This window comes from Phragmites australis, chromosome 11 (assembly GCF_958298935.1).
Source record: "Phragmites australis chromosome 11, lpPhrAust1.1, whole genome shotgun sequence".
Taxonomy (NCBI): domain Eukaryota; kingdom Viridiplantae; phylum Streptophyta; class Magnoliopsida; order Poales; family Poaceae; genus Phragmites; species Phragmites australis.
Window position 1 is genome coordinate 17,388,082 of NC_084931.1, and position 12,861 is coordinate 17,400,942.

Here is a 12,861-nt window from a genome sequence, read left to right on the forward strand (position 1 = left end):
TTTGAAAGCAGTTTTCCATTCATCTCCCAATTTCATTCTTATTTGGTGGTAACCACTACGCAAGTCAATCTTCGTGAAAATAATAGAACCACTCAACTCATCAAGCATGTCGTCTAGCCTAGGAATAGGGTGACGATACCTTATTGTGATATTATTAATGGCTCTACAATCAACACACATGCGCCATGTGCCATCTTTCTTAGGAACCAAAAGAACAAGAACAGCACAAGGACTAAGGCTCTCTCGTACGTACCCACGGTCCAAAAGGTCTTGGATTTGTCGCTGAATTTCCTTAGTCTCCTCCGGATTGGTCCTATATGCAGCGCGGTTTGGCAAAGTCGCTCCCGGGATCAAATCTATTTGGTGCTCTATCCCTCTCAATGGTGGTAGCCCCGGGGGTATCTCAGCTGGAAAGACATCCTTATACTCCTGCAAAAGGTTAGTGACAGCAGCAGGCAAAGAGCTAGGTATATCATCAATTGAAAATAAATCCTCTTTGCATACGAAAGCATAGCACAAAGTATCATTATCTTGAATTTCAGCAAGATCAGATTTAGTAGCAAGCATAACACCACCCTTTAACTTAATGCCTTCGGACCTAGGTGTGTTCTTCTCTTTCTTAGGTGGAAAAACAGATTGAGCTACTTGCTGATTTTCAGATTCCAAAACACGTTCTTTCTTTTCTTTTTCAGCTAAAGCTTTATCACATTGCACAATTTCAGCAGGTGTTAAAGGAAGCAAAGAGATTTTCTTTCCCTTGTGCATGAGAGAGTATTTATTACTTCTACCATGGTGTGTAGCATCGGTATCAAATTCCCAAGGACGGCCTAACAAAAGTGAAGATGTTTGCATAGGCACTACATCAAAATCAGCATAATCATGGTAGGAACCAATAGAAAAATGTACTCTCGCAGATTGTGTTACCTTAACTTTACCGCTGTTATTGAACCACTGAATGTAGTATGGATGAGGATGTGCACGTGTTGGCAAGGAAAGATTCTTCACAAGATCAGAGCTCAAGAGGTTGTTGCAACTCCCGCCATCAATTATGGTACGAACACGTGCATCTTTGACAATGAGGAATGTCTGGAATAGATTATGGCGTTGTAGCTGCTCCGCTTGCCCCATTTGAGAACTCAAAACTCGCTTCACAATGAAGGTACGTGCTGCATAACTCTCCGTGGCAGCGGTACCACTAATCTCCTCCCCCTCACTATCCATGTCATGATCGGTTGCAAGATTAGCTTCAAATGCATATTCTTCCTCGACATCACTATGACTAACATATCCACCATCTGCTGTTGCGGAGTATGCTCGCTGGTTTGGACAATCCTTCATAACGTGGCCAATACCTTGGCAGCGATGGCACATAATGCCCGTTGTACGACCCGTGGTAGCTGCACCTGAAGAAGAGCGTGGCATTGGATCCTGCGAAACAGTAGATTTACTCACCTCACGTGATGGTTGTGGTGCTCCTGCTGAACGCGCCCGAGTGTTGGAGGAGGGAGCAGCAGATCGTGTAGATGTAGAAGGGATTGTTGTTGCTTGTCCCGGTGGTACTCGTGAAGTAGATGTACTCCCAAAATTGTTCCGCAATTTCTGCACCTGTTATCGACCCTGCAGTTCTTTTTCTACCAAGATAGCAAAATGGAACAACCTATTGGTAGTATTGTAATCTTTATAATCAACAAGGTCCTGAATTTCACGTCTCAACCCGGAGTAAAAACGAATCATGGTATCCTCATCATCCTCTTGTATACTACAACGAAGCATAGCAATTTGAAGCTCTTGATAGTAATCATGGACAGATTTAGAACCTTGATTTAAGCGCTGCAATTTCTTTTTCAATTCACGTGTATAATCAGGAGGAATAAATCTATTGCGCATGACATGCTTTAGTCTAGGCCATGATTCAGGTTCTAAGCCACTAGAAACTAGACCATTCCACCAAATAATAGCATAATTCGTGAACTCACAAGTGGCTAGTCTAACTCTATGTATTTCAGGAACCATATGAGAACTATACTTTTGATCAACCGTCATTTCCCAATTCAAATAAGCATCAGCATCATATGCACCACCAAAAGGAGGCATTGAAAACTTAATCTTAGAATAAGGATCATCGCGACCGTTGCGATTAACATTATTACCTCCATTACCTTGACGACGTTGTTGTTGGCCACGACGTAATTGTTCAGCATGAGGACGTTGCTCAGCACGCGCATCTTGCTCAACAAAAACCTCACCATCTTCTTGGTCACCATCATTAGTATCATCATCATCATCATGTGAATGGTCATCATCCTGTGGTGGCTGTCGCAACTCAAGGTCGTTGACTCGCGTGACGAGGTTAGCAATGCTTGTTCTAATGTCTGTCAATAGCCTAGTATGATCCTGCAAGGCTTTGTTGAGTTCTTCCTTGGACACACAATTCTTAAAATCCGACGGAGAGCCATCACCTGACATGGTTAGTAGAAAATAAAGGACAACAAATATTATCCCTATCAACTACTAGGTTGTGGAAGGTGGAATCACACACACTCAAGCGTCTTACCACGCTCTTACAAATGTTCTTACCAACGCAGCAAGGAGGAACAACCGGTGACGAGTCTGGAAGCGTGGGATGATTGCAAGAGTGAACCTGTTCGGATCAAAGGAGGTGGAGCTTGGAAGGCACAATATGGTAGCAAGGATTAACAATAATTGTAATCAGAAGAGCAAAGCTAAATAAGTGTCCAAAGTATGAATCACAGTTGCTGGTCTATCACGTGTCCCTAGTCCTAGCACAACAGCTGAAACAAAGCTAAAAAAGGATAATCAGAGAAAGACACAGCAAACAGCACAATTATCTGGGTGTTCTCTATGTGCTCCTCTTTTTTTTTGTCTTTTAGCACTAGTAGGAATCACGAAAAAAAATTTCCGTATTTTTCTGATTTTTTTTTTCTAAACTAGGAGCACACAAGCAACAACCACAGAAATTTTTAGCTCAAACGGATGCAAGATGTGACCTACAGAAAATCAAGCACGTTCTTTGAAAAGCGTGCGGAAACTTCACGGCTCGAATACTCAATCTTCTGAGCCGAATTTGGGAAAAAAATTTCGGCGGAACCCGGCATAGCCGGGGAGCAACGGATGTAACTTTTTCTGTAGATGTCCGTGAAAATTTTTTTTGCCTGATTCCGAGTCCGTATGAGAAAGTTATGGCCGTTTTACTGAACCCCTGTCGAGTTAGGGTTTTTTTTCCAAGCAACTCTTGCAGAAATTGACCTCTTTAAGGTATTGCAAGCAATAGGATCGCGAGATGAATAAGGATGGCAGCGGTGGCAGGGCAATTGATACAAGACGACTTGCGACCTATCTAGGGTTGGCGTGGCGGAAAGTAACACAAGGCGGCTCGCGGTGGCAAATTGAGTAATGTGGTGACTCGACTTGTTGGTGGGGATGGTGGCGATGGAATAGCGGCGTGATCAAAACAACACGGAGCGTTGACTAAAAACCAAGAATACGACTCTAAAACCAGCAACAAGACTCGACCACGGACACAAACTCAACAACGCGCAACTGAAAACAAAAATTGCACAGACACAAAGGGTTCTAGGGCAGCGAAAATTGACGAATTTTTTTTTGGCTTTTTCTGGACTCTAGGTAATGAAAAACAAACTAATTTAAAGGGGAAAACGAAATTACCTAACGGGCAACCTGAAAATCTGATACCAGTTGATGAGCAATGTTGGCCTGATCTTCCGATAGGTAGTGATAAGTCGGTGGGTGGAGAACTCGACGTTGATGATCCAAAGGCTTCGACCCGAACAGATCGTCTCCCTTGCAATCACTACACCACAGCTCCGATGGTTATCAACCGTGTCGCGCGGTTGACCTCACCAAGAAGGCTCAATCCCTGCAAGCGTACCGAGAACACAAGCAAGAACGTAGAAGATACAATCTGAAATATTGCGAGTTGAATTCAAGCACTCAAAGTCGGGGTTCCACAAACACTTGCGGCGGCCTAGTCGGTCCGGAACAAGAGCGAAAATCTCACAACTGTGTGTAGATCAATGTCTAAGCAAAATCCAACCCTAATTAGGGCGGCGGCTACTGTATATAAAATACTAGGGTCGGCCAAGGACCCCTGGACGCGTCCGTAATGGACTCCAACACGTTACACGGCCCAACGGCCCAAAAGATGGTGGCGCAGCACCCTGACAGATTCTGGACGTCCACTTGTTTCGACGATTTCCATTGACTCAGAAAGAATTTGGATATGGGACCAGTACCGTTGGAAAGCTTATCTCCTTAGCTTTCCAACCATGTGTAGAACGTCAAAAACGGAGTCCGTATGCGTCCTGGGCGACGATTTTAGTGCGGACTGGTCCTGGACTCCGAAACGGACTCGAACTGGATTGGGACTCCACCTTGGCTTGGGCGCCCATGCTGTTCTTCTCCTGTGTTCCTAAGTAGCAATACATCATGATTATTCAGTAGCATCCCATCCTTATCAAAGTATAAAGGAACACTAAGGAACGAGCTCACCTCATGATTTAGTTGACGTGCACGAGCTCGTGTCAATGGACCTATTGTTGGAGGAATACTCGGTGTGTGTGTGTGTATCCGAAAGAGTGATGTCCTCATCAGAGACGGGAGTCCGGCGCGGGCGAGAGCGGTGGTCAGGTCAGTGCGGCACGACTTCGGCCCAAGGCAGGCGCGCACGGAGGGGAGAGGGAATGGGCTACGACGGCTGGGCATGATCCGCGTGCGGGAGAAAGGAGGGCAAATGGGGTGACTGGGCCGAAGGCACGAGGCTAGGCTGGAGGGTGTGAGAGAGGAGAGGTGGGCTGGAGGGAGAGGGAGGCCGAGATAGAGGAGGAAAACAGGCTAGGCTGGAGAGAGAAGGGGAGGAAGAGAGGGACCTGGGGGATTTTTGCTTTTCTTTTTTCTTTTTTTCAAAGGCAAACATTTCATTTTTAAAGAAAATTTTAGGTTATAGAATTTGGGTTGTTATAGAAATGTTCCCTTTAAATAAATCTTGTCCTTGAGATTTGAGTTTGTTGGTGAGCATCCAAGAAAACTTCCATCTTCAGATCTTCATCTTGTTCCTTCGTAATTTTACTTCGAGATAGTTGCTTCACTCCAGATATAGGCGCTGCTTCAGCATATGGAGAATATCAGGTCTTTTGTCAAGCTTCTTCGCTTCTTCTGTTGGGGTACTGGCAAGATCTCGACTTGGACTCCTTCAGGGTGACTGCTATGTAGTCCATTACTTCATGATACTTGGCCAATCAATCAATTTCATCGAATTACAGATGCATTAGTATGTTTGTATTATCTAAATCACTCAGAAGCTACTATTGTTAACATGTCCTATCAAACTAGGACATATATCTAGATTTAACTTATCTCTAATTTGCATATGAGATGACAAAAGGTAGTTCAAATTATGTAATATCAACACTAACTTACTTTGTCGTCTTTACAACATGCAAAAATGTTTCCATTCCATATAAATCATAACCACCAACCATTTTATTAACCAATTAACCTGAAAAAGAGATAGCAAGAGAGGAACTCACCACTGCGGCTGGGAGGGGGTCACGGGCGGTGGATTTGAGGAGGCGTGTAAAACTGTAGACGACAGTTGGCGTGCGAGACTATGGGTGACTTGTTAGGTCATACGGGTGTAAATGAGCTAGACTGTATCCATTAAGTATCGAAGAAGTATCTAACTGTGTATCTAAAATTTACATAATTAATTTTTTCAATACTAGCTAGATACATATCCGACGAGTATTGGTATTGATACTGTATCGGATATGAATATGGTAACTTCTTGAAGTATCGGTGTTTCAGAGCCGAAAATGATATATTCTTGTATAATGAAACATTAGCATGTTAGTGGTCACACTCGTAAATAGTTATTTGCATTTATTGCTTATGCTAAGCATTTGGACTTTTACACGCTAAGTATATACTCTTTGTTGTGCGTGCATAATATCCTCTACTTTTTTCCTAGTCGAATCGGTCGTGTTTCCACTCCGATGGTTGCAGTGCTCGAGACTCCAATTTCATATGTTTAGGACTTGGTTTTCACGTTTTCCGATTGAGAACTCGTTTATTTGCAGCTTCCAGACGATAGAGGATTATGATTTATAATTTATAAACTAAAATAAATAGATTGGACTGTAAAAACTGAATTGTATAATTTAATCTTCAGATCGTATCTAGGCTAGATGGATGCAGACTACATAAGCTACAATATCAGTAGAATCCACTCATCAATCTCAAGTCACATGGTCATTACATCCACTCATATATGTAACTAAATATCTTCATAGATTCACTACGTTCATTATTGTATCTGATCATGCAACCAACTTAATACTTTTCTCAAAGTTATACAGCTCCTTCAACCTTCTTTCACTTAGACTATACTACTGTTCTCTTTTAGATGTCGTTCTAACTTTCGACATACAAAACAAATTTATAATAATTTTTTTCATACATGAATGTTTACCTCCTCTTGATTTCTCCAACATTCAATCAATGATACATAAATCACCGATCCATCATATTTATTGACTTAAAACTCCACTTTAATAGCTTTTACTACGAGTGCTTAGTAAAATATCATCTTAAAAATCTAAAATGACATCTATTTAACAATAATATTAAAATTTTAAAATAATATTGATTTAAAAATAGAGATAGTACAATGCAACACATCTTTTTAATAAAACTCACCCTAAAAATGCGTTGTGGTTGCTTGCATTGCATACGTTACACGGTACCCCACACACAGTTACTACTTCGAGGCCACGACGGAGCACGTGAGCGAGTGCGTCTCTTATCCCAACCGCGCGGTGACCGCACCGCAACGAAACCGCCGGCGCCTTCCGTCCTCCGTCTTCTCTTCGCTCACCCACCTCCCCGGTCCCCACGCCCCGCTTCGCCATGATGTCCTCGGCGCCGCCACCGGATCCGGCCGCCGCTGGCGACGGCGTGGAAGACGGCGACATGGAGACCCTCCCCCTCGCCGCCGCCTCCGACTACGCCTCCGTCGCCTCCACCTTCGACCCGCTCCTCTCCGCCGCCTATCCCCCTTCCCCTCCCGCGCGCGCCGCCGCCTTCCCACTCTCCTCGACGTCGTCCTCCTCCTTCGTCGATCCGCCCTCCTATGCCGACGTCGCCGGTGCCTCCTCCCCCCGCTCCGCCTCCGCGTCCTCCTCCGCCTCCCCGAGATCCGCGCGCGCCGCGGCCTCAGAGTACGTGCTCCTCGCGGTCTCAGACCCGGAGACCGAGGCCGAGCCCGTCGCCACCTCGCTCGTTCCCGGATCCGCGCCCACCTACGTCTCCTACCTCGTCACCAGCGTCCGCCGCGGGGACCCCGGCCAGCACCGCCACGCCGTGCGCCGCCGCTTCCGCGACTTCGTCACACTCGCGGACCGCCTTGCGGAGACCTTCCGTGGCCACTTCGTGCCGCCGCGGCCCGACAAGAACACCGTCGAGAGCCAGGTCATGCAGCGGGACGAGTTCGTGGCCCAGCGCCGCGCCGCGCTCGAGCGGTACCTGTGGCGGCTCGCCGAGCACCCCGCGATCGGGCCCAGCGACGAGCTGCGCGTATTCTTGCAGGCCGAGGGAAAGATGCCGTTGCCTGGTAGCACCGACGTGGCGTCCAGGATGCTCGATGGCGCGGCGCGGCTCCCGCGGCAGCTCCTCGCCGGGGAGGAGGCTGTCGCCGCGCCGCAAGACGTGGTGCAGCCGGCCAAGGGCGGGAGGGACCTGCTGAGGATATTCAAGGAGCTCAAGCAGTCGGTGGTGGCCGACTGGGCTGGCGTCAAGCCGCCACTAGTGGAAGAGGATAGGGAGTTCCTGGAGAAGAAGGATAAGCTGCAGGAGTGGGAGCAGCAGCTCACCAGCGCGTCACAACAGGTGATCTCTTCTCTCAGATTGCAACCTGCATCTGATCAGTGTCTCATAGTTACGACCAACGAGGCAATTGGTTTCATCTCTTGTAACAACTATATTGGAGTAGTGATTCAATTTTCAGTTATACATAGGATTTTTACAAAGGAAAATTTAATAATGGACAATGTTATTTCCTTTAGAACTGCATTCATGGTATACATTGAATTCATGACATAGGAGTATGATCAATGCATCTCCTTCAGTACCATCCTCCTTTCCTTTTTTGGCACTGTAGTACTTCAACCATTACAGAGAGGTTTTTGAGGCACAATGCCCCCCTGTTCGGTAACTTTAATTTAAGTGCAAGGCTGTTATTGTAATTAATGTTTCTTTTATGCCAAAACATCTTAATTGGGAAATGTTTGGTCAATTTACCATTCATCTTAAATCTTCTGTCCATATCTAGAATACCTTCCATGTGAAATAGAGTGAGTGCCTGTAAGGCGTTCATATAATATGAGCCAGTAATATTGTCCTGTGTAGATTGACATTTAGATTGTGCATATATTGTTTAAACTAGATTGTTCATATATTAATTAAACTATAACCCATGTATAGCATCAAGATATGTTGCACAACAATCGAATGGTGAACTAGATTAATGGGGCAACGTGTTCTCGAGAAAAAAAAAAGAGACTGTGTTCTCGAAAGATTAATAGGGCAACATATAAATATTTTGTAACAAGGCGAACATTCTTGAATTAGAAGCTTGAGAGGAGTCTACCCATGCCTCTTGTCAGTTGGTCACAAAATCACAGTAGGTGAATAGGACAGGGTCCATATTGTTGCGTTGCGCGTCTGATAATATGAAGCAACATCAATTGATGGGAAATTTTGTATAGAAAAGTGTATTTATGCTGAAAAGGAATAAAGCAGTCTTGGTGGAAGCTATTGCATAATCTTACTGGTTGTGTTTGAACTCTGAAGGTTGTTTAACGTTGGCATCTTTCTGTCATCTCCACAGGCAGAAGCACTTGTCAAGGCTCAGCAAGATATGGGTGAAACAATGGGTGCGCTCGGATTGGCATTTATCAAACTAACAAAGTTTGAGACCGAGGAGGCAATGCATGACTCGCAGAGAATAAGAGCAGCTGACAGTAAATGCATAGCCACTGCAGCTGTTAAAGCTAGCAGGGCATGTCGAGATTTGAATGCTCAAACTGTTAAATATCTGGTAGAAACTCAGACCTGTAGACTACTTTTTCAATAATCTGTTCTGCTTATGAAGTGATCATATTTGAGGATATTTCAATTTTTTTGGCAGGATACGCTGCATGATCATTTGAGCATAATGTTGTCTGTCCATACTGCATTTTCCGATCGGGCAAGTGCATTATTGACTGTACAAACGCTCATGTCAGATCTGGCATCATTACAGTCCAGGATTGAGAAACTTGAAGCTACAGCGTCGAAGATATTTGGTGGTGATAGAGCTAGGCTTCGCAGAATTGAAGAGCTAAGGGAAACAATAAGGGCTACTGAAGATGCTAAGTTTTGTGCTTTAAGGGAGTATGAGAGAATAAAGGTAATGAATGCTCATTTTGTTCAAGAAAAAACTGATTAACTATGACCAGAGCAAGAACTGGACGCCCATTGCTGCTATTGTTTATTCCATACTTTCATTAATACTCATTTAACCTCGTATAACTGTGACCATCATTTTGTCCTTCTTCTTATACAAAATCAATTTCATGTAGTGGTGCAGTAAGCTTTGAGATGTCTTTGTACATTCTATTTTTTGTTTGTTAAGTTGTTTCACAGTACGCAACATTGAACTTTGGTTGATATGTAATATTCATAAGAATCTAGGTTTCCATCACCTTTACCATATAATACACCATTATTCCTACTTGGTATTTTCTTTTCCTTTATTATCAATTTTTACATTTGTGATTGTAGTTATCAAATTGGATGGACTACAAACAAACATATTGCTCCCATCTTGTTGTTTGTGTGAAAATAAAAACCAGAATCAGCAATTGGAAGAACTGGTGTCTTCATAGCATGGGAGGAATATGGTTTTCAGGAGGTTTTATTTAAATAGGGGCCTGGAGATTTAGAATTGCTTTTGAAGATATATTCTGCAATATCCATATCCATTCGTTCATGTTCTGAGATATGCTCTCTTGTAACTTTGGAGCAAACCATAAGTTATTTTTATTTGCTTGCTTGCATGGACCATATATCCTTGATGTTAGGCACCTGGTTGGCAAAATATAAAATAGTAGCAGCAATAGCAGTCTTCCTTCTGGCTTGCCTTTGTTGTTGTAACTTGTAAAGTAGTTTGGTTTCAATTATGTTTTGCACTTTGCTTTTGATGAAATCTCACTTTGGTGAGGCAACTGAGATCTGATAGATACCTCATGGTGCTGATATAATACGCAGGAAAACAACAGAAGTGAACTCCAGAGGTTAGACAGAGAAAGGAAGGAAGATTTCCTGGAGATGCTAAAAGGATTTGTTACAAGCCAGGTATTGCTTCCATTATGTCATTTATTTTCTGTGATGATGCTAGGAAACATCTAAGTCTCAGTCACTCAATTACTATATAATAACTAGGTGCCACTGTAAAGGTAGAATTAGTACTTTGTACTAGTTAGCATCCAATAATAGCGCGTGGAATAGATTGCACATGTTGCCCTTGCTGTTCGGATGTTGCCACTCCGTTTCCTTACATCTGATGGACCCAGCATGCAGTTCTGCTGCGTATTTGTCACAAAGCATATCTTGTTTCGACCTCTATGAATAAGCTTTACCTTGTATGTCCACAGGCTGCGTATGCGGAGAAAATTGTAGACGGTTGGGAAACAGTGGCAGAGGAGACAAGCGGGCATGCGCGAAGATCTAATAGCATGGCATCTTAGCTTTCCCGCGTTCGGATGACAAGTGTTTGTACAATGTAATCTAGGATGGATTTTGAAATAGTAGAAAGACGCACCAGATTCAATTTGTTTTCATTTACTACTTGATTAAAGGGCACTGGCTGGGTTCGCAGTCGCACGTGATTGCCAAGAGTATACGCGATTATGTGGATTAGGCGAATCGTCATTGCTTTCGTAGACCCTGCGAATTGTGGATACGCGGGGTTCTTAACTTTATTCTTTCTTTTTTTCGCGAAGGTGGAACAAGTTTATTGGAACTAGTTAAGTGTTTGTGTGTTATAAGGAAAATATAAATATTAGACTATATGTATAAACTTAAGGTGTGATGTGGATGCGTTACGAGAGTATTGTTGAATGAATATATCGGGAGTGATGTTGTAGTTTGATTTTAGAAGTGACCTGGAAAGAGAGGTTTTTTCTTCTATTTTTATTTTTATTAGTAAAACGAGTTATATGTTTGTAGCTGAGGATGAATGTTGATATAAAAGTGGATAAATTATTTAAATTATAGGAGTTGTTATTGTATAAGAGGATAGTATGTAGAAGAGGTGATATAAGAATAACTCTATGTTTTATGTAGTAGGGAAAAAATGAGCATAGTTTATGAAGGGATACGAGTTATTTTATGTTTTTGGAAATTGAGGGAGAGGTGGTTCAGTTGTTACCACGTGTGACTGGGATGCTGGAAAGTTAAGGCACGACAGATGGGACCCATTGCAGAGCCAGTGAACTCCAGGCGTAGCAGCTTGTAAGACTATTTTTAAGGTCATCTTCAACAGTTATCTCAAATTTTCATCCTCAAAATACTATTACAGCATCCCCGATCACTATTACAGCATCCCCTATCTCTAACACTGTAGCAGTACTGTATCACTGGATAGAGGATCTGTTGGAGATGGATTTCTAGTGCTACAGTAGACCGCAAAGTACTGTAGCACTGGAATTTACAGGTTTGGGGACTCCGTTGGAGATGGCCTAATTATATTTCTTTCATTTTGTTTCTTTTTTAATTTCTTTCTCCGTTCTCATTCCCTTTATTTTCTCTTATCTTCAACAGCTTCCCTTTGAGAAGAATTGCGAAGGGAAAGGAGAGAGAATCCTATCCTGGAGGGAATGATCCTGAGAATCCCTTCGTAACGGGAACCGTGAAGGAAAACCGTTGGAGCGCTGAAGGGAACGAAAATCCTGTCGTGAAGGGATTCTGGTCCCTAAAGAGAAACCGTTGGAGATGGTCTAAGGTCGGTCGTTCGTTTTCTTGATTGTGAAATGGCCCAAACTCAGTGAATACGTGTCGCCAACTCGCTATGTCGAAGCGGTAAACACATAGGAGAAGGGCTCTAGGGGTTGTTGGTTTCTTACACCAATGAGAGCATGGTCATTATTTTTTCTGTTAAAATATAGTTAATATGGAACTTGTTTTGTAGATTAAATCACAATAAATACAACAGTTTAATCCGATTACAAATTGGATACGCAATTTAGAAAATTTAATCATTTGAAATATTGCTAATCCAAAAAAGAACAATTTAATACAGCCACTACCCTTCTATCATCTCATTTTGGTATCCTGCAGCAGCCATAGCCGCCCGCAAATCAAGGATGCTCTGTTTACTGTATAGCTGGACAGACCAACTTTTGTTAGATCTAGCCAAAACTTGGCTTTGAAGCAAATGACAACCAACTTTTTTTTGGCATGGCTAATTTTTGACTTGTCAGCTACAGACATAAACCAAACAGCGCTAGTGCCCAAGCGTCTTATCCGTGTGAAGTTCTGCTCCTTCAGTTGTCGATTAACAAAGTGTTGCTAGCCGTGCTTAGATGCTCATCTCCGTAGTCTTATCTCGTGGATACAATCAAGATTAACGATCCTAGTCACACTGCCGGAACTCGATGGATATACATCAGACGTGGAATAAAGGGGAAAACATTCCGAAAGTAACGTTATCGCGAGTCCACATCAGACGATAATCTGAAGGAAAAAAAAAGCTCATAACAGACGACAGCTACGGCCGAACCGAAG

The 12,861-nt window shown here is 43.2% G+C and overlaps 1 protein-coding gene across 1 annotated transcript; it reads left to right on the forward strand.

Annotated features, from left to right (window-relative positions):
* Window positions 1-6,798: 6,798 nt before the first annotated feature.
* On the forward strand, window positions 6,799-11,001 carry LOC133885159 (sorting nexin 2B-like). The gene is made up of 5 exons (XM_062324819.1): window positions 6,799-7,923; window positions 8,924-9,133; window positions 9,224-9,484; window positions 10,345-10,431; window positions 10,731-11,001. Exons 1-5 carry the CDS (start codon window positions 6,946-6,948, stop codon window positions 10,821-10,823), a joined length of 1,629 nt encoding a protein of 542 aa, XP_062180803.1. The 5' UTR covers window positions 6,799-6,945; the 3' UTR covers window positions 10,824-11,001.
* Window positions 11,002-12,861: the final 1,860 nt, after the last annotated feature.